The following is a 21,501-nucleotide window of genomic DNA, read 5'->3' as shown; positions in this document are numbered from 1 at the left end:
AGAAAAACTTTTTGCAATTCCTTTGTTCCCGGCAAAAATATGTATAAAATTTAGTAACAGTTTAAAATCAAGGAAGAAAAATACATACTCTTACGTAAAGTTAAGTTCTTAAGGGGCCGTTCAAAAAGTACGTACACAAAAATGGAGAAATTTTAAACCCCTCCCCCCTTCGTACATTACCGTACATAAGGTCTTACCCCCCCTTAGAGTACGTACATTTTATTAGTCTACCCCCCTTTTTCATCAAAATTAACATAATTATGTTTTAAATAAAATTAAATATTTATTTAAGGAGTGTGTAGGATAAAGTCAAATTTAAATTTGGTGTATGTTTATAAAGTACGTACTTTGAATAATACCTTCCCCCCCTCCCCATCGTACAAAACCGTACAAAATAACAAATCCCCTCCCCCCCCTTCGGGATGTACTTATTTTTTGAACGGCCCCTAAAACATGTTTAATAATTTGGATTAAGTGTTATGTATGTCTTTATCTTTTTAATTTTTCAAACTAATTAGTAATACCGAAGACATTTTCTAAAGTGTACCTAATAATAAAGTATGCATTTTTTTAAAAACTAATTAATACAGTAGAATTTTTTTTTAAAATTAATAATAATAAAATAGTTATTTTTGAAAGTAGACTTCTTTTTAAAGGAATAATACAGAAGACTTAATGATCGAATTTATACAAACTTTTCCGGAAATGCTAAAAAAATTATAGAAAACGTTAAGTTGTTATAGAATTGAACATTAATAATTTCTAAAAGAATTGGAAATTAATGATATTATTAAAGGTGTTGGAGCAGAAAAATAAGTTGCATTTTCAAATTATACTAGAGAGCTTTTTTAGTAAATTCCACTTACAATGTTTCTGTGTATTGTGTTTTTGTCCAGTGCAAAACTCGGGAAATTCATAAAGTATCAATCTGGAAACAATATTAAGAAACAGTTGGGTAGGAAATGGGATTTATCGCTATGTTGCCGCGAATCTTTTATTTAGATTTTCAATTCCTAAACAGAGGTCATTTTAGGTGGAATTCTGGTCTTTTAACATTTAACAGATCTTTAACATTTATTAGGTCCTTTAACAATTCACAAATTTTTTCTTCTTCTTAAAAGCAAACCTTTCATAAATTTTTTTGAACCTTAAAGATAGAGTCGATGACTTCATTAATTCATAATTACAATGCTTCTATAGAAACATGTTTTTCGTGTTTTTTTTTTCGTTCACAAATACAACACTTTCATTTCACGTGTTCAAAAAAATATAGGTCCCTTGCAGAACCTATTGATTCATAGAATAAGATTCCATGGTATTTTATTCACAAAACTATGAATATTTTTTATGCAAAATGTCTAGACAGATCGCTGGTTTTTGTGATTTTTCACAAAATCACAAAAATATGACCTTATACATTCGCAACATTATGAATATATTTTTCTCAAAAACAGAATCAGTGGTAGACGGATCACGGGTTCGAATCCCCTTGCCGTCAGGCTAACCATTGGAGGTTCTCGTTGTTTTCCTCTCCACACAACGCAAATGTGGGTTAATTCCATCAAAAAGTCTTCCATGAGGACTAATTTCTCCCATCAGGGAGTTTCCTTATCTTCTGGATTGGGTTCAAAATTACAAGGTTACGTAGTTGATCATAACTAGTCGTAAATCCAAAAATTGGGACATCTGCAACGACGGTTATAAAATAAAATAAAATATGTTGATCATAAAAGATTTTGAGTAGCTCTACTATTAAAATTATATTGGGGGTCTGTCCAGACATTTTGCGAAAGGTCCGTTTTTCGTGAAATTGTGAAAAAATTACTCACATTGTTTCAACCAGGGTCCGCTTTTATAAATTTGTGCAAATAGGGTCCGTTATTGCAAAAAAAATTTTTTTCAAGGAGTTTTTAAATTGTAAATAAATACAAGATTATGCTCAACACTGTAAAATTGTAATTAAAAAAATTAAATTTTAAAAAATAAACAACAATTGCTCCTTCTAAATTAGAGATGCAACATACAAATATTTGGTATTTAGCCAATACTGCTGAACGCAGAATATTAATTTCGGACGAATAATGGAAGAATCGTCTGCCGATGACAAAACTTAATTCGTTTACATCCATCTTTCTTGTTTTCTGCCCTGGAAAGGGTTTATTCGATTAGCAAAATAATAATGAAGATAAACAAATTTGTGAAGGGTCCGATTAAAAGAAAAATCATTTTGTGAAGGGTCCGTTTTTAAGTTAAAATATTTTGTGAAGGGTCCGTTCTTATGAAAAGATATTTTGTGAAGGGTCCGTTAACGGACCCAAATTTCTTCTACACAGACCCCTGGGAAATTACTAAAACTTTCTGTTCTAAACAAAGTGATTGAAATATTAAAATAGATAATGGAAAATAGATTTCATTGTTTTTTTTAAATTAAATTTAAATGTTTTTTTTTCTTTTTGTCTCTCGATGAGACCTGCAACGACTCCAGAGTTTTATTTCTGTTTCTTAAAACTATTAATGTTTTAAAAAGCAGACAGTGTATTTAAATTCAAGCATGAATATAGATTAGTAAAAAGCACTAATTAACTTAATTAAGAGTGAATCTGAATTGATTATAAAATAGAATCATCGTTAATTTTCTATCAGACTCATCTCCATGACAATTCGTATGACGTAAGAAGGAAAGTAATTGAAATTGCTTCTCGGAATGGAAGGTTTAATTTAGATTTTCGTCATAATTGAATTTGACTTTTATTGCCACTTTTCATGTGATAATTGATGAGGATACTAATGATGCCAAAACTTAAATATCACGTAATAATTACAATTATTTCTACATTTTGAAGTATTTGTTTTTAACGTCATATAAGCAAAAATTAGACGTTCATTTTCTGGAATCTCTAACTTTAGAAAAAAAGATCGTTAGCAATTGTGACTAATATATTATTAAAATATTGTTTAATATTGTAAAAATATTAACCAAAGACCACATTTTTTTTTAAAAGACTATATCTTTTAAAAATTTAGTGTGAAGAATAAAATATTTTTAATATAAAAATAAGAATAAAATATTTTTTATATTTTATCAGTAATCTTAATATGAAATTTCGTGTTAGTTAAATTGAATTCGCAGATCTGGTGGGATATCTATTCTAGTTCTGAATTTATTTTCGGTGTATGAATCGGAAAATGAATTAAATTTAGCTGACTTATATTTTTCGTTGAAATAAAAACGAAAAACTGTTATAACTAGGAAGAAAGTCTATCTGGGAAACATATTTCTTTATTGTCGAGTTTAGTCGTTTTATTTTGAAAAAGTTATCGCTGCTCATGCAGTTTTTTATGTATCCTTTTTATACCAATTCTTTTAAATTTTTCGATTACTTTTCATTAACATTTTACTTAAACAATTTCATAAAAAAAGTAAAATAGGAAATAGGCGATGAATTTATCTGTTCGATATAAACATAATTTAAGATTCTTAAAATCATAAAAATGGATACAAAGTGAGAGTCTTAATTTTCGAACCCTTGTAACTTTTCTATGGAACCTTATAGTTTCGTGGAGCGTTTTTTATGAACACTATTTTGAGATGCATTTCGTGAGGTAATTTCATTTATCAAAAGGTACTCACGGAAAAAAATGGATACAAAATGAAGAACAGAAAAAACTGTGCCGACAACTTAAATTATTGCGTTTTTCATAAATAACTCGATCACAAGAAGGCTTATTGTTTCTGAAAGACATATTTATCCATGTTTTTCACAATATTTCATGAATGTTAAAACAAAAACAACGCATTTCAACATTATTTTTCGTTTCGAACTGTTCGCCAAAAGCTAATTTGCTCAAATATTATTCTTTTTTCCCCAACGCCATTCAAACCTTAATCTCTTCATAGCGCAAAGTTTATTATAACAACAATGGTTAGTAATTTAATATTAAATTCTCTGCGTATTTTGACAATAATTTCTTATGTTTTTTTTTCTTTTTGCAATGCATAACTTTTTTTTTGTGAATTAGGTATTCGAACATTTTCTTCACTTTTTAAGTGCCTAAGTGCTTTGCCATTTTGACAAATAAAAAAAAGGTGTCGCATTAACCTTGTACTATATCATAATACGTTGAATGCTGTATATAAATTATGGCGATTTGAATAATCACTTTAGAAGGGAGCTTTAGTAGCACGTATTCCATAACCTTACTGCACTTCACGCGTTCAAAAGTCTCTGACGACTACGGTTATGAGTGTTTATGCAATGAAAATATTTGAGGATATTAAAATTTATTGAAACACACTACAAAAAAAGTAAGTTTCGATATTTTTTTTTTTACTAGCTTAACTGAGAAATTAATGTATGTATTTTCGTAATTTAACATTTCATGAATTTCCTTTTAAATTCTATAAATTATTTCGGGATTAAATTTTATATCTTCGGACTAAAAATGTTTTAATGTGAAAAGATAAAAAAAATATAAAAATTTCTTACTATACATAAAAATCTAATGATGGTGTCGCAGTTTTAAATTGTTGTTAATACATTTTTATTGTCTGGAAAATCACATGGTAATCCAGTTTTTCCACATTAATTTTCTTATTGCTTTGGTTGTCATCAGCATAAACTTGATTGAAGTCGTAATATAAATATTTTCGTTTCCCTAATTTAAAGGTTGAAATTACCTGTACTGTTATTATTAAGTTTTTGATTCCGTTGGATTTCTAAATTAAGAGTTTAGGTGGATTGTTTTCATTATTATTTGTATTAGAATAATGTAATTCTACGTTACATTTTAAGATAAAGTTATTTAAATCGGTCTCTGATCTTAGTAACAATATTACAATTATTAATTTTTGGTGCATATTACATTAATACTAGTGGGCTCGCTAACGCTCGCCAACCCCCGAAAATTGCTGCGCAATCTTATATGGTTTGCGTCGCTCGCTATTAACTTAGGTACATTGCAAATGCACAAAATTCTAAGAATTCAAAACAATCATTCAAATCCATATAAAAAAATTACATCTTTTTAGTAAATACTAAGTCATTAAAATAAATTTGAATTCAAATAAATGACATGTAATTCGTTAAACCTATTAGAAATGTGCTATAGTATAAAAAATCTTGAGATAAAATTTCTAAAACTGATATCTCTTTAAATAGGTTAGCATTTTGGCTATAATTAAGTCTATTAAAAATTGAAATAAGTGAATTGCAATGGAAAAACCTGCATAAACAAATAAATTCTAGTAAAACAAATAAATTCGTGATGTAAATCAAAAATCGTCAAATAATTTCGTAATATATAAATTCGTGAAAAAAACGCTTTCGACAAAATACTAAAGTAGAGATCTATCGACAAAGACTACTCACTTCTGCCTAGCTTATGCTCTCTCTGGTTATCTCAGTTTCCGTTTTTAAAAGCGCTATATGTTGAGCCATTTCATCTAGATTTAGCATGTGACATTTTTAGCGGCAATCATGGGTCGATTTTCTATCGTTGCCATTCGGGGAGTTGTATTGAGGCTTTTTTTTGTCGCCGTGTAAGAGAAATATATATATAGATACCATTATGAATTACGATTACAGAGATTCGTTGAATGACTTACAGCTTCTTGCACAAAGTAATGAGTGCATAAATTTTATTTAAAATACATCCATCCTTTTGGTAAGCAAAAATATTAAATTACGGTTGCGAACTCACCAAATATGTTATAAGAATATACTTTGAATTTTAATTGTTATTTCAAAAATGATTACTTAGAAAAATGATTGAAATGATTTCTAGATGTATGTTGTGAGCGTAAGCGAAGATTGGGCTTAGCCCTCTAGTTGTTGTTGTTGTCGTAGTCCATTATGACACTGGGAGTTGATTGCTCTTGTTTTCCAGTGGCGCCATCTATGGCCAAGAATTCGATTACTGCCACACCCATACAACGCACCTGTTTATAGGGCGAACCCATTCATACATCCATTCATTCATCAACAGATCTTAATTTTGACCTGAACCAGAGAACGATCAATCTCCAATCCAGTACCCACAGAGGTATTGATTTGTTATGGGAACATGGAGGACATTGTGACCTGACTGATTTTACGTGCACCAGCCACCTTTAGTGCATGGGGAGTCTTCGGCCAACTGGATTCGAACTCTCATTTTCACGAGCGGGAGTCCAGCGCGCTTCCTGGTAATTATTAAAAAATATAAACAAAGAAAAAAATGATTAAAAAAAGAAATTAAATTCAAATTTGAAAATCGTTTTGGAAGGAAGTGGGATGCTCAGCTCCATGCACTGTGGTCGGTACAAGCCTTATGCGGAATTCGTATCGAACAGCCATCGCTGGGATTCGAACCCGGGTCATCTCATTGGAAGGAGAACTCTCTATCCCCTGAGCCATCACGGCCCTTTCAAGCAAAGTGGAATTTCGAAAGAACTCTATTTCAGTTTATATTTGAATATGGAATTTTTAGCTAGTCAAAAGTCTATAACAAGTCAAAAGTTCAGCCCGTCTGTAGTTGCCTTTTTGTGGCCTGTAGAGCGACCCGCATGGTATTTCCTCCTTCAAGTTTAACTGGTTTATAATTTAAAAACTAACTATCGAATTTTAATTGTTTTCTTATTCCATTGTACGTTTTTCTACACAATTTCGTAATTTCAAGTCTCTACTCCATCGTGAATTTGAGGTTAAATTTTAAATTTTTTTATTTTCTTGTTATTTTTTGTACTTAATCTTTTGATGACATTTTTGACAGCAGAATACTCTTAAAAGAAAGCAGAAAATAAAGGGATCGCTCTATTGGATTAAGAGAAAGAACATTTAAAATTTCTAAGAAATTTTCCCCAAAATTTTTTAAGCAATAAATTGATGAAACTTGCGATTTTAAATAAGAAATAGAAAACAACACGTTTCTCAGTTTTCAGATTTCTTTTAAATCTACATTTAAAAGTGAAGGAAACAGATTTGGAAGACGCTAAAATATTCTTTAAACGTTAATTGCATAAGAACAAAGACAAATCTGAAAATATACAACTGTATACACTATTTAACTATCTTTCAAAAATTGTCGATTGCAGGATTCCATAATTTTGTCAGTAAAAATGAATTGGATATCTAAACTGCCGCTAGCTTTATAGTGATTATAGTGTTAAAAGGTACTGAAAAATGGAGTTAATATCAGTTTATTTGAGAAATTAAAGAGAATTTTTATGAGTTTTCCTTTCCGCAGCTGAGTTCGGTCGGTAGAGAAAGGGATTTACAGAGAAGTTAAGTTGAATGTCCGAAATCAATCGAATGTCGACTTTCACCGGTGATTATCAACAATCACATAGTCTCTTTGAATATCGGAAATATTTGTTGATATCCCATTTGATATTAATTTATCCGTTAATATTATTATATTTATTTTTTTATAGGACATACCGGGCAAATGCATGCCGGGCAGTGGCACTTAACTAGATCTAGTATATATACAGTCGAACTCGTTTATAACGAGCACAAAGGGACCGTAACATTGTACTCGTTAAATCCGAGTGCTCGTAATAAACGGATCCTTAAGGCAGGCGTGCAACCAGAAGAGAGGGGGGGGGGTTTAATGATTGAGTTTACTTAAAATTTAATTAATACTTACTTACTTTATTTACATTAATTAATTTATTTAAATACTTTTCTTTCTTACTAAATTAGTTCTTACTTACTAAATTTAATTAAATACTTTTATCGGTCATGACGTCACGACCTGACGTCATGACCGATAAGGCACGAAATCGATACGTCACCGCCTACTCTCACGTGACTTTCCCCATGCTTTAGATTAGAGCGATAAGGGCAATTAAGTTTCAGTTCGCTGTTTTTTATTTTTATTTCGCGCTCATTTCTTATAATTTTGAAAAAAAGATAAGACTAGAAAGATGAGAAAAAAGATTACAAGACGGAAAAATATTGCTCGCTAAAACCGGGTCTTGCTCGTTAAAAGCGACTTCTGTTCCATAGACTTAACATTGATCCAACCAAATATTCTCGTTTCCCTCGGTAAATCCGAGTTCTCGTTAAATCCGAGTTCTCGTTAAATCCGAGCTCGTTATAAGCGAGTTCGATTGTATTTCGGACGTTTACCAAAATGACTATGTTATTGTCAACATTCACCGGTGGAAGTCAACAACCACCCATTTCTGCCATTCACAGTAACAAAGATAAAATATAAGGCTATTCCTTTGAGAATGCTAAATTTTTTAATCATAAGCTGACTAAAAATAATCATAATAATAGCTAATAATCATAATAATAGCTGAAAAGAATCATTATAATAGCTAATAATCATAATAATAGCTGAAAAGAATCATTATAATAGCTAAAAAGAATCATAATAACAGCTAAGAATCATTATAATAGCTAAAAAGAATCATAATAACAGCTAAAAATCATCATAATAGAATAAATTAATCATAAGCTGCCTAAAAGTGTAGCTGCATTTTCTTCAAACAATTTATTTTTTGTGAAAACGAAATATGTGTATGAACTATTTTAGTTTAATACTATTACCAATGTAATATATTACAAACTTTTGATTAATTAACACTTCTAAGCCCCCATTATAGCTTCGATATTGAGACCGAAGCAACGATTTTGTTTATTTAAGCACTAAGTTCAGTTTTTTTTCTATGTTTAAAGTGAGTTTCAGACAATATATTTTTCTCTATTTCCGGGGAAAGGTAAATATGTGAAAACCCATCAAAACTAATGTTTAAAAAATTTTTTTTAATGAAATGTAGCTCCAACAAGTATTCAATTTTTGGGTTATTTGACAATTTCTCATTACTTTAAAAATGCGTTATTTTTAATCATAAATTTTGCACTGAATTCGATGACCTATTCGAAACCTACTATCAAAATATCAAGAAAGCAAGGCAACTATTCTCCCCCCCCCCTTTTAGCCGTTGTTTTATAACATTTATGATAATCGTAAAATGAAACAAAGCTTCTCCGTTTTAGCACGTGCCTTACGTGTTTTATTCTGGCTGCTGATCAAACCAAACGGATTGTTATTCCTTTTTCTAAAAACCAGACGATACTTATTTTACTAAAAACAAGGAAATCTATCTGGTTTATTAAAATGTTTGGTAAAATGGATATTTTTGATCCTAAAAGCTTTCACTTAAGAGTGTTAGCACAATGCGTTCTATTTGCCATGCATGTTTAAATTTTTTTAACTTGGGAATAAACTTGTCTCATTTTAATAATGTATCATAGAATTCAGCCAATTGCTACATTTGCTGTTTTTTTTATTTGCATTAAAGTGGAATTCTATCTTAATTTATATTCGAAATATTTATAATTTATAACCGTCGTTGAACCGTTTTGGGTTTACGACTACTAATATTCATCTCCGTAGCTTGCCATTTTGAACCCTGTCCAAAAGACGAGGGAATTCCTGGATTAAGCATTAGGAGAAATTTTACCTTCTTGGAGAACATTTTGATGGAACTAATCAGCATTTGCGTTACATGAAGAGGAAAACCTTCCACGGTTAGCTTGACGGCAAGGAGACTCTAACCCATTATTCGTCTACCATGGAGGATATTTTATGTCAGCACTGTGGTAAGTGCAAACCGGGTGTGGAATTAGTATCGAACCCGGTAACCTCATTGGAAGGCGAACGTTCTACCCCCTCTAAGTCATCATGACTCATTTTCGTGAATATACTTTTTAATTTAGATGTAGGGCCTGGATAGTCTGGCTGGCATTAGGCCTATTTCCAAGAGGTAGTGAATTCGATCCCCACTAATTTGAAGACTCCCCATGAAGTAAACGGTGACTAGTACACGTAAAATCTGTCAGGTCACAAAGTGCTCCATGTCCCCATAACAAATCATACCTCTAGGGTTACTGAATTGGAGATTGGCCGTTCTCTGGTTTAGGTAAAAATTAAGATCTGTGGATGAATGAATGTGTATATGAACGGGTATGCTCTTTAAACGAGTGTGATGCATGGGTGTGGCAGAAGGTGAATTCTTGGCCACAGATGGCGCCACTGGAAAATAAGAACAATCCCACCCCTTGCTTTAATGACAACAACACCAACACTTTTACACAATACTCGATTGAACTTTGACAGGCTGTTTTGTTATCTAAAATCCATCCTTTCAAATTCCAAAAAAGTTTAAAAAAAATATAAAAATTAATGATCGCTAATTAGTACTTAGGCAAAAACGTTATGAAAATATGATAAACTTCTTTTGGGAACTACGGGCTTAAAGATATAAAAATCTGTTTAATTGCCGTAGAAAAAGAGCTACAAGGTGAAAGACGACAATCAGAAATATCATCAAATTTCCTCCAGCAATCAAAATGTTTTTTGTTTCGATTAATAATTCCATGATCGGAGGAATTCGTCAGATTTTAACAACTGTTTTGCTTCTGCCGAATACATTTATTCTCTTGACTGAATTTTTTGACAAGGATTCAAAAAATATTCATATATTACGCGCGATTATTACGGAAAACCCTATGTTTTTTAAATCAAGCCCTCAATTAATCTGCACCGACTTACATGGCTTTGACTCATCATATAAAATGATAGACCGAGCAACACGTACTCTTCGAAATTTGTTTTCTCAGTTGCCAGATGTAAAAATGTAATGTATCAAGAAATTGAATCTATCATTCAAACGATTTATTATTGAAGGTCACTCACACGATCTTCTTTTTAAACATCATATAATTTGATTGGTTTTATGATCGAAATCAATAATAAATATAACATACTACAACAGTTGAATTGTTATTGAAGGAAATAGTTTTTTGAAGGCTTTCAATTTATTTTCCGAAGTAAAACCAGGCAGACAGCTGCATTTAATATTCAGCTAAAACATTTACTAAGTCGTCATTCATATGCAGACGATAATTTAGTAGTTTGCAAACGTGATTCAATTCAGTGTCGAACCACTGATATTTATCGATAATAAGTTTTGGAATTCAAATTGAATTGTTATCAAGGAAAATACATTCGAAAAAAGTTTTATCTGCGATCGAAATCAATAATAAATATAACTTACTACAACCGTTGAATTGTTATTGAAGGAAATAGTTTTTCGAAGGCTTTCAATTTATTTTCCGAAGTAAAACCAGGCAGACAGCTGCATTTAATATTCAGCTAAAACATTTGCTAAGTCGTCATTCATATGCAGACGATAATTTAGTAGTTTGCAAACGTGATTCAATTCAGTGTCGAACCACTGATATTTATCGATAATAAGTTTTGGAATTCAAATTGAATTGTTATCAAGGAAAATACATTCGAAAAAAGTTTTATCTGCGATCGAAATCAATAATAAATATAACTTACTACAACCGTTCAATTGTTACTGAAGGAAATAGTTTTTCGAAGGCTTTCAATTTATTTTCCGAAGTAAAACCAGGCAGACAGCTGCATTTAATATTCAGCTAAAACATTTACTAAGACGTCATTCATATGCAGACGATAATTTAGTAGTTTGCAAACGTGATTCAATTCAGTGTAAACCACTGATATTTATCGATAATAAGTTTTGGAATTCAAATTTCCTTTGATTTCAAATCATTTAACTAGTTTTATTCGTGATTTGCGTTTAAAACAAAATGCGTAAATCTTAAGTTAAAAATGCTGGAAATAATACCAAAGCAGATCAAAATCAGTGATGTAATAAACAGAAGGGCAATCGAATGCAAAATATAAAGTTTAATTGTAGAAAATAATTTGTCTAACACCTAACATTCAATTCATTTTCAATTTCCTGTCTCATTTATAAAAAAGCTTTACTGATCTAAATTGAGGAAAAAAAACTTGCATAGTTTTACTAAACATTCTGACAGGATATAACATAAAAGAGGCCCAAATAATGGTTGACTTATGGACTTGGCATAGACTAATTATGTTTATACCTACAGTCCCTGGCCAAATTATTAGACGCACTATAAGATTCTACGTAAAATCTTCAGGTGATACTATACAGCTTTATTGTTTCTACGCTACTGAAACCGGTTTGCACTTGTTTACTTTCGTGCATCAATTGGTTAAATTAGCCGTTGTATAATATAAATTTGACGATTGGATAAATTAGACGATATTTTATATAAATATAGAATATTTATTATATCGCGTCTTATATTAGTATATTATAATAATTAGATCAAATTATTAGACGCTCTGTAGTTTTTTAATAATGACATGTTTTGCACGAGTTTATAGGCAATACTTTTACATTTAAACATACATGTAATGGGTTTTTATTCAGGAGATTTTTTATATACTTCCTATTTGTATTTATTTTTAAAGTATTGCATTGCAATGTTAACCAATTGATACACGAACATAAACAAGTGTCAACAGGTATCAGATGCGTAAAAAACAATATTGTTAACCTGATAATTAAGATTTTACTTCTAATTATTTGGCCCGGGACTGTAGTTTATTTTATAACGTAAATCTTATTACAGTACAGAACCCGTTATCCGGAAATCAAAAAACCGGAACGAAATTCGATAAATTTTCCCGCTATTTAAAAAAACAAAATTATTCTTACTCATAAGATTTCACGATTTTTCTTGCTTTTTTGAAAGATATTTACCTTACCATCATTTTAGAAATAATCATTAGTGTATTACTTCATCGTTTTTTCTTCTTTTTAAGATTATTTCTAAATATTTTTCTAATTTTTGTTGGGTTTAACAATAAAAAAAACGGCTTTTTGTAACGAATCAGAAAACCGGAAAAATCAGTTATCCGGAATAGCGATGGTCCCGATCGTTCCGGATAATCGGTTCCCGAATGTATTCATATTGATAATATTAAATGGTAAAATGATATGGTAAAATGGTATCATGGTAAAATGATATCAATATATGATAATGAAACATTATTATTGATAATTAAATAGTGAAATGTGGGTGAAAGTATTCTATATTTTGGGTAAAAACTAACAAAACTAAAAAAAAAGTGAACTATTTTGCAATAGTTAGTTCTCAAATAGGAAAAATTCGTTCGATGGTAAATTCTACTAAGCAATGCGTCTTTTTTCTTCTACGTCATAATTACGTCATTTTTCCGGCTCTAATCTTACGTGCAATTGTGAGAAGCTTTGATTATGTAATGAGGTTGAAGGCTATAATACACAGTAGCCAGAATAGACAATGTGTGATAGGTGTGACTGTTCCGTGTTCTTTTTTAAATATTAGCCTCATCTTTTGTTATTTTCGAAACCAGGAAAGATGCTCAATTGGTTCTGTTACACAACGAGCTGGAACTCTTTTTTTAAAGGACACAAAATTCATAAAAATGGTTTAAATTGTTATTAGTCTTATTGAATGACTGTAAATTATAAGGAAATTTCATTGGAAAATATGAGAGCCGATTTATTATTCTTAAACATTTCTGACAACATTAAAATTTTATGATAATTAAACATTATTAATGATAATTAAACATTATTAATGATAATTAAATAGTGAAGTGTGTGTTATATACCTCTACTCCCAAAGTTTGGGTTTCTTCCCTAGCTTTTAAAAAGTATGAAAATATTCTATATGAGTAAAAATTATACGACTTCTAATGTTCAACTCCGTAGCCTTCTAATTTTGAACCCAGTCCAGATGACAATTAAACTCCTGAATCAAGTATTGGGAGAAATTTTGCTTTCGTGGAGGACTTTTTGATGGAACGAACCCGTATTTGGGTTACGCGGAGAGGAAAACCACTAAAACCTTCCATGGTTAGGCAAGAAGCAAGGGGACTCTAACCCATGATTCGTCTACCACTGAGGATATTTTACATTAGCACTGTGGTCGATGCGAGCCGGGTGCGGAATTGGTATCGACCAGTCATCGCTGGGACTCGAACTCGGTTCACCTCATTGAAAGGCGAACGCTCTATCCCCTGAGTCACCACTACTCAGAATAAACAATGTTTGAAAATCTGAGCCCTGTAACAGTTTCTTTTATAAATATTAGCCTCAGAGCTGCGATGGCTCAGGGGATAGAGCGTTTGCCTTCCCGTGAGGGGAACCGGGGTTCGATCCCGGCGATGGCTGGTCGAAGCGGATTCCGCACCCGGCTGCAGACGATATTTTAAGTTCAGACAGAAAAACGTACTTTCTCTGAATAAACATACTTTTTTTGTGTGACGGATTCCGATTTCTGGCAGCCACAATCTGGGAAATACGATTCTCCATAGTTTGGTCCATAGGAAGGAGCACCAAAGTTTGGACCCCTTGATGTTAAATTTATTTTTCGCGTTTTTCGTCATCACTCGTGAACTTTTTAAGCGAATTGAAAAATTTGTACACAGTTATAAAATTTGTTTATCCAAAAATAATTCCATGCAAAAAATAACTTTTAGCAGATATTTATTGTTCTTTATTATTTCATGTAATTATGGTGAAAAAAATTTTGAATTATGAGGAGTGCTATTATTTTTGCAAATTGCACTTTTTTGAAATATGAGCAAAATCGGTCGAATAGTGCTTGAATAATTGAATTTCAAAAGAGTTATACATATATATATATATATATATATATATATATATATATATATAGTGCACTCCCGATTATCCGGGTTAATTACCGGGACAGGTCGCACGGACAATCGAAAAACACGGATAATCCGAAAACTCCTTTTATTAAAGAAAAATTCAATATCAGTACAAAAAATATAAAAATTACTGACATTTGCATGCATAACATCAAACTAGGAATTTTCCTTATTAAAAAATGTGTATTGCGTCTTCGCCATATATCGATACACACATTTTACGAACCGCAGTAGTGTCACCGTAATCAAATCCTCCCATATAATCTAATAAAGTTTCCACAGAGCAGCAGAATGAGAAATTGTATTTCATTCATTTACTACATCTTCGGCATCAGTTACTATCATCACTATTTGATTTAACAACGTAACGATGTCTTCATCAGTCAAATACTGGAAGCCAGGCTCACATGCATCACTTTGAAACCAATCTTCTAAATTTTTTTCATAAGGAATTTCGAAACCTTAGATCTATTTTGCTTGTTCGAGAATACTGTTATCATATTTTTCTTGAGCATCTGAAGAGGATTGTTCATCAAGCGGTATCACCTTTCTCCACGTAACGTAGATGGTTTTCCATATCATCCATAACGTAGACGATTTGTTCCATATACTGCAATCCAATAACGAATATTGCTTTCCAAAAATTTGGTAGTGTTATAACTACATGAATCAAATTTTTTTAATCTTGAAAATGTTTCTCTTTATATTTTTTCTGTGACTCCGGAATGAGCACGGATAATCCGCAAACCGGATAATCGAGAGTGTACTGTATATATATATATATATATATATATATATATATATATATATATATATATATATATATATATATATATATATATATATATATTACCCTTGATGTTCTTATGCGTGCACCACAGCAATATTAGTATACATAAACAAAACCATATATTATTCAAAATTTTCGTGTTGATCTAAGAAATCTCCAGAGCTTCATTTTTTTTAATTTTTTCTTTTTATTTGGCCTTGCCTAAATAATGCTTTTTTAGACACGCTTTTCGTACTTGGAATTCCTTTATGATGTCAAACTTCTGCCGTACAGCAGGTGCAGTTTGAACTTGAAAGTAAAGTGATATGCAATTGTTTCAAAAAATACAAGCGACAATGATTTTTTCCCCTTTTCCTAAACGCTTTAGGATAGGTCATTGACATCCTTTAATTGCTTTGCAAAGCGTTGTGTTTTAACAACACCACTTAAATAGTAAGAGCTGGAGAAACTGTTAAGTTTTTTTCACACAAAATTTGTCTCTCGGAGATTGTGATTTCACATTTCCTATCTTCACTTTCTTGCCAATCTGGATATAACATTAACTTCGCTACGCCTCAAAACGGATTGCAGCGCCATCTGCATTTTATGTGTACAAACACTTAATTTACTACACAATTATATTTCTCTACATAAAATAAATTATAAGCGATGCTGCTACTATTTTGGGTGTGCGACTTAGCGTTACATGTTGCGATACGTCATCGCTTTGCTGCGAAAAAAAATATCTTTATGAATTTTACATAAGCATGAAAATAAGAATGCGAGTAGAAAATATACATGGTGTAAGATGTAATAAAATATTTATAAGTGACAATTAGTTCAAAAATTATTAAGAGTTAAATTTCCAAATAAAAATATCACGCGGGGAGCTCTGCATTCACAGAAATACAGCTACATAGTTTAATTCGTGAGCTAAAAGTAAAGTTTTTATTTACAAACTGAAGGCAAGTCTTCTTCGAAATTGATATTTGTTCAAATTGTAATTAAAAATGCTTTTTTCGTGAACATTTTCCACTTTAATATATATATATATATATATATATATATATATATATATATATATATATATATAAAGTGTAATTATTCTTAAAATACAGGTTGTATTTCAATACGATTGAAGCATTAACGAAATGTTCTTTTATGAAATTATAATAATTTTATTTATTAAAAAAGTACTATTTGTTTTTTTAAAGAAATATATCAGCTTTTGTGACATAAATTAAAAACTACCGGATGAGAAAAAAAATCAGAGGAACACAGCGATTAGGAATTGCCAAAACTTGAGCTATCGTCACAACACGCTGAAAAATTATTTAAAGTAGTACTAGGAGGCTCCGCCCCCTGCTCGCTGACGCTCGCCAACCCCCGAGAATTGCTACGCAATCCTATGTGGTTCACGCCGTGAACCATGGCTCGCTGCGCTCGCTCGCCAATGAACACAATGTTCTAGCACAAAGACATAATATATTATCATCAAAGACATAGTATTGTACTTATGTAGAAGAATTCTACCAATGTTCTTATTGGCTTTTAAAAAAGTATATTAGCTATTTAGATTGTACATGGTGAAAAAATCAAAACATTAGCTAAATAAGATACATATTAGCAAAATAAATTATCAAATATTGCTTCACTAATATTCTGCATTTTAAAGCGTGAAAATTCAATGCATAAATAAACGCGAAATATAAAAAAATTCAATGCATTCAATACAAACACTTAAACGTTTTTTAGACGTTTAGGTAGCTCCCAGTAGAAAAATATCAATTCAACAGCGGCCTTTTAAAGCATTCTCACTTCAGTTAATTAATTCCTAATTGAGTTTAAATTAAATATTGTCATGTTTTTAGTGCATGAATCTGAATTGAACAACCTGATAATGCTCACTCTGGTTATTATTATCTGGTTGCTCACTACGTGCTCTTGCGCGCCGAATCTAATCAATTTAAAATGAAAACTGTTGCCAGCGCGAGAAAAGAAATATCATCGGTTTTATTGATACATACGTACGTATTAGCGTTTTATATAATATAGATAGTTTTTTTTAATTTTAATTTTAGGTAAAGCCATGAAATGACCTGCTGTGATGCTTTCAAACCCCTGCAACGCACTCATAAAGCGTTGTCCAGCTATTACTCGCCGACTCATAGTGGTACCTGTTGCAACACTTGGAATTCTTGGATTCCTTATTAACACTCAACTTCAGTAAGTAACACGACGTGTTCCATAAAATGATAAATTACCCTTTTTCACTAATGATTAAATTACAGACCATAACAGTAATTCCCAAACATTTCCAATGTATATGTTAGCAGTAATTGCCCAAACTTTTCCAAGATGGCTCACACTTACGGAATGTACATGTTAGCAGTAATCCCCCAAACTTTTCCAAGATGGCGCACACTTACGGAATGTACATGTTAGCAGTAATTCCCCAAACTATCCCAAGATGGCGCGCACTTACGGAATGTACATGTTAGCAGTAATCCCCCAAACTTTTCCAAGATGGCTCACACTTACGGATTGTACATGTTAGCAGTAATCCCCCAAACTTTTCCAAGATGGCGCACACTTACGGAATGTACATGTTAGTAGTAATTCCCCAAACTATCCCAAGATGGAGCGCACTTACGGAATGTACATGTTAGCAGTAATCCCCCAAACTTTTCCAAGATGGCTCACACTTATGGAATGTACATGTTAGCAGTAATCCCCCAAACTTTTCCAAGATGGCTCACACTTATGGAATGTACATGTTAGCAGTAATCCCCCAAACTTTCCCAAGATGGCGCACACTTACGAAATGTACATGTTAGCAGTAATTCCCCAAACTTTCCCAAGATGGCTCACAATTACGAAACGTATATGTTATTTTATTTTATAACCATCGTTGAACAGTTGACCCAATTTTTGGATTTACGACTACTAATGTTCAACTCCGTAGCCTTGTCATTTTGAACCCAATCCAGAAAACAAGGGTACTCCTTTATCAAGTATTGGGAGAAATTTGCCTTCGTGGAGGACTTTTTGATGGAACTAATCCGCATTTGCCTTACATGGAGAGGAAGACCACGAGAATCTCCCACGGTTAGCCTGACGTCAAGGGGACTCTAACCCATGATCCGTCTACCACTGAGGATATTTCACGCCAGCACTGTGATCGGTGCAAGCCGGATGCGGAATTCGTATCGACTGGGATTCGAACTCGGTTCGCCGGATTGGAAGGCGAACGCTCTATACCTTCAGCCATCGCAGTAATTCCCCAAACTTTTCCAAGATGGCGCACACTTGCGAAATGTATATGTTAGCTATAGTTCCTAAACTTTTCCAAGATGGCGCACACTTATGAAATGTATATGTTGCTGTGAATGGCAGAAATGGGTGGTTGTTGACTTCCACCGGTGAATGTTGACAATTACATAGCCGCTTTGGTAAATATCCGAAATATATACTAGGTGTGACACTGCCTGGTATGCATTTGCCCGGTATGTCCCACATCAATGTTTTTTAAGGTCAAGTGCCACTGCCCAGTATGCATTTAACCGGTACTCCGAACACTGATGTTTCTCCTAATCAGATATTAAAATATCGAATACTTATAATAATATCAACGAATAAATTAATATGAATTCCGATATAACAAATATTTCGGACATTCACGACTATATGACTGTTGACATTTTAAGGTAAAAGTCGACTTATTTTGATCATTTACAGTAACGTATACTCATTCAGGGTAATGTATATTCATTCTCTCATTCAAGGTGACATATATTTTGGCCTGGTTTAATTTTTTTGCTGTGCGATATTTATTTCACGACTAAAGTGCAGAGATCAGTTATTCTGCAGATTATCTAGTAACAAGGGAATTAACTAGGATTATCCATAGAGCACGAAATTCAAATTGACAGTTGCCACCTGCCACAATGTGATGAAATATAAAAAAATGATTGAAAATATGTTTTCTAACCGACATCGGAATCCCAAAACGTGTTGTCACGGAAAGGGTGTCATCACCCCAAAAATGTTCAGATTTTTTTTAAGCTGTTTCAAAATTTCAGAGACACTCAATTTGGTGATTGAACGCTGCATTCGAGTAATTTTTGTCGTCAACGCTAAAAAGTATTCTGATTAATGTAATTCCATCATTATAAATACTATTTTATTCAAATGAATGAATAAATATTAAGGCTGATGATAAACATAAATTTCACATTGCATGGCTGGTTCAAAAGCTCAAACCCTAAATTTTATTGGATAAAAACAAGTGTTATATACAATTTATAAATTTTGCTTTATTCCACATTTTTTTTAAGAAATAAATTGTGTACTGGGTCGGTCACGAAGCTAATGAAAGTCCCGAAAGAGTCATGAAAGTACTGAAAAAGTCACGTGTTTTTTAAACCAAAGTCACGTTTTTTTTTCAAGTCCCGCAGTGGCCTAATCGTAGAGACATGGTTCCCAGTAGAACAACGAAGTCAAGCATCACTGGCTGCTGTCAGAAAGCGGGTGGGTGACCACTTTGAGCAGCCTGCGTAGGGACCGAGGGTGCGCGGTATCGGTCCTCGTTAAACTGTTCTACCGTAAAGTGCTCGACTTCACGCGTAGGTCGTCAGGCTACCAAGGCAGGAGAGCCATCCTCTCTGCAGAGGATCAAAACTGCGATGGCATGTTTTCGGATCACCCTCAGGGATGTTTCTCGGAACGTCGCCAATAGCCCATTGTGCAGCTCTAGTGCGAGGAAAATAAAGTACCTACCTATCAAGTGCTTTATTTGAAATTTGAAAAAAAAAGAAGAAAAAAAGCTAGAAAATGACTGGAAAGAAAAACACGACAGAGAGCCGTGATGGCTCAGGGGATAGAACGTCCTTCGTCCAATGTGGTGAACCGGGTTCGAATCCCTGCGATGGCTGGATGATACGAATCCGCATTCGGCTTGCACCGACCACAGTGATGACGCGAAATATCCTCAGTGGTTCCTTTGAGTCCGTTTGCCTCCAGGCTAACCGTGGGTTGTTGTAGTTCATTTACGTCGCACTAGAGCTGCACAATGGGCTATTGGCGACGGTCTGGGAAACATCCCTGAGGATGATACGAAGACATGCCATCACAATTTTGATCCTCTGCAAAGGGGAGGGCATCCCCGCTTCGGTAGTCCGACGACCTGCACGCGAAGTCGAGCACTTTACGGTAGAACAGTTTAACGAGGACCAATACCGCACACCCTCGGTCCCTACGCAGACTGATTCAAGTGGTCACCCACCCGCAGCCAGTGATGTTTGACTTCGGTGATCTGCTGGGAACCGTGTCTTAACGATCAGTCCACTGCGGGACAGGCTGACCGTGGGAGGTTCGCGTTGTCTTCCTTACTATGTAACGCAAATGCGGGGTAGTTCCATCAAAAAAAAAAAAAAAAACCCTCCACGAATTCAAAATTTCTCCAAATACTTGATCCAGGAGTTCTCTTGTCTCCTGGATTGGGTTCAAAATTAGAAGGCTACGGAGTTGAACATTAGTAGTTGCAAACCCAAAAATTGGGTTGGCTGTTCAACGACGGTTATAAATATAAATAAATATAAATTAGGGACAGAAAAAACGATAACCAAACGACGTGATTATCGTTTATCGACGTGGTATCGAAATACTCGTAGAAACGTCGCAAACCGAGTACGTCTAAAACTGATAACTCAAATTCAGAATTCACATGTAATAAAATCAAAATCCTAAAAACCACAGGGACATCGTCAAATAAGGACTATAAAATGACATGGATTTAAGACAGGCTTGAGAGTGTAAAAGTGGTAGCTCGAATTCGAAATTCTAATTACTGGCGCCATAATTACCAGAATAATTATGTGCGTAGTGAAAAATGCCAAGCAATCCTAGTTGAAGAATAATTTTTGAAATTATTAAAAAAAATTATTAAGCAGGAAAACGAAATAGTTTAAACAACACCAACTTTTTGGAAAAATATAATCAATGAGATTATTCTACTTTCCACAGAAAAAAAACACAATTATACTCTTTTTAAATCTAATCTTGATTTGTATCATATATAAACAAGCAGAAATCGAATATCCAATCAGAAACGCTTGCATAACGTGGGTAAAAAAAATCGTAAGAACTACACTTACAATTGTTATGTAATTTAT

General features: G+C 32.8%; 1 protein-coding gene across 4 annotated transcripts in view; it reads left to right on the top strand.

Moving 5' to 3' along the window:
• LOC107439396 (galactosylceramide sulfotransferase) overlaps positions 1-21,501 on the top strand; it is a 45,595-nt gene that overhangs the window by 18,139 nt on the left and 5,955 nt on the right. For 2 of the 4 annotated variants that reach the window (XM_087154061.1, XM_087154059.1), the window contains exon 2: positions 17,410-17,554. The exons of 1 other annotated variant lie outside the window; for it this stretch is intronic. In XM_087154061.1, coding sequence (XP_087010187.1) covers positions 17,436-17,554 — 119 coding nt within the window. In that variant the 5' untranslated portion in view covers positions 17,410-17,435. Of the gene's footprint in view, positions 1-4,180; positions 4,307-17,409; positions 17,555-21,501 lie in introns of those variants that run through there. One more of the 4 variants, XM_087154060.1, reaches the window with a different exon arrangement.

Source organism: Parasteatoda tepidariorum, chromosome 10, assembly GCF_982258835.1.
Source record: "Parasteatoda tepidariorum strain Cologne lab strain chromosome 10, Ptep-v5.0, whole genome shotgun sequence".
NCBI classification, from domain to species: Eukaryota; Metazoa; Arthropoda; class Arachnida; order Araneae; family Theridiidae; genus Parasteatoda; species Parasteatoda tepidariorum.
Note: the sequence above shows the minus strand (reverse complement) of the source record. Positions and strands in the feature narration are given on the sequence as shown.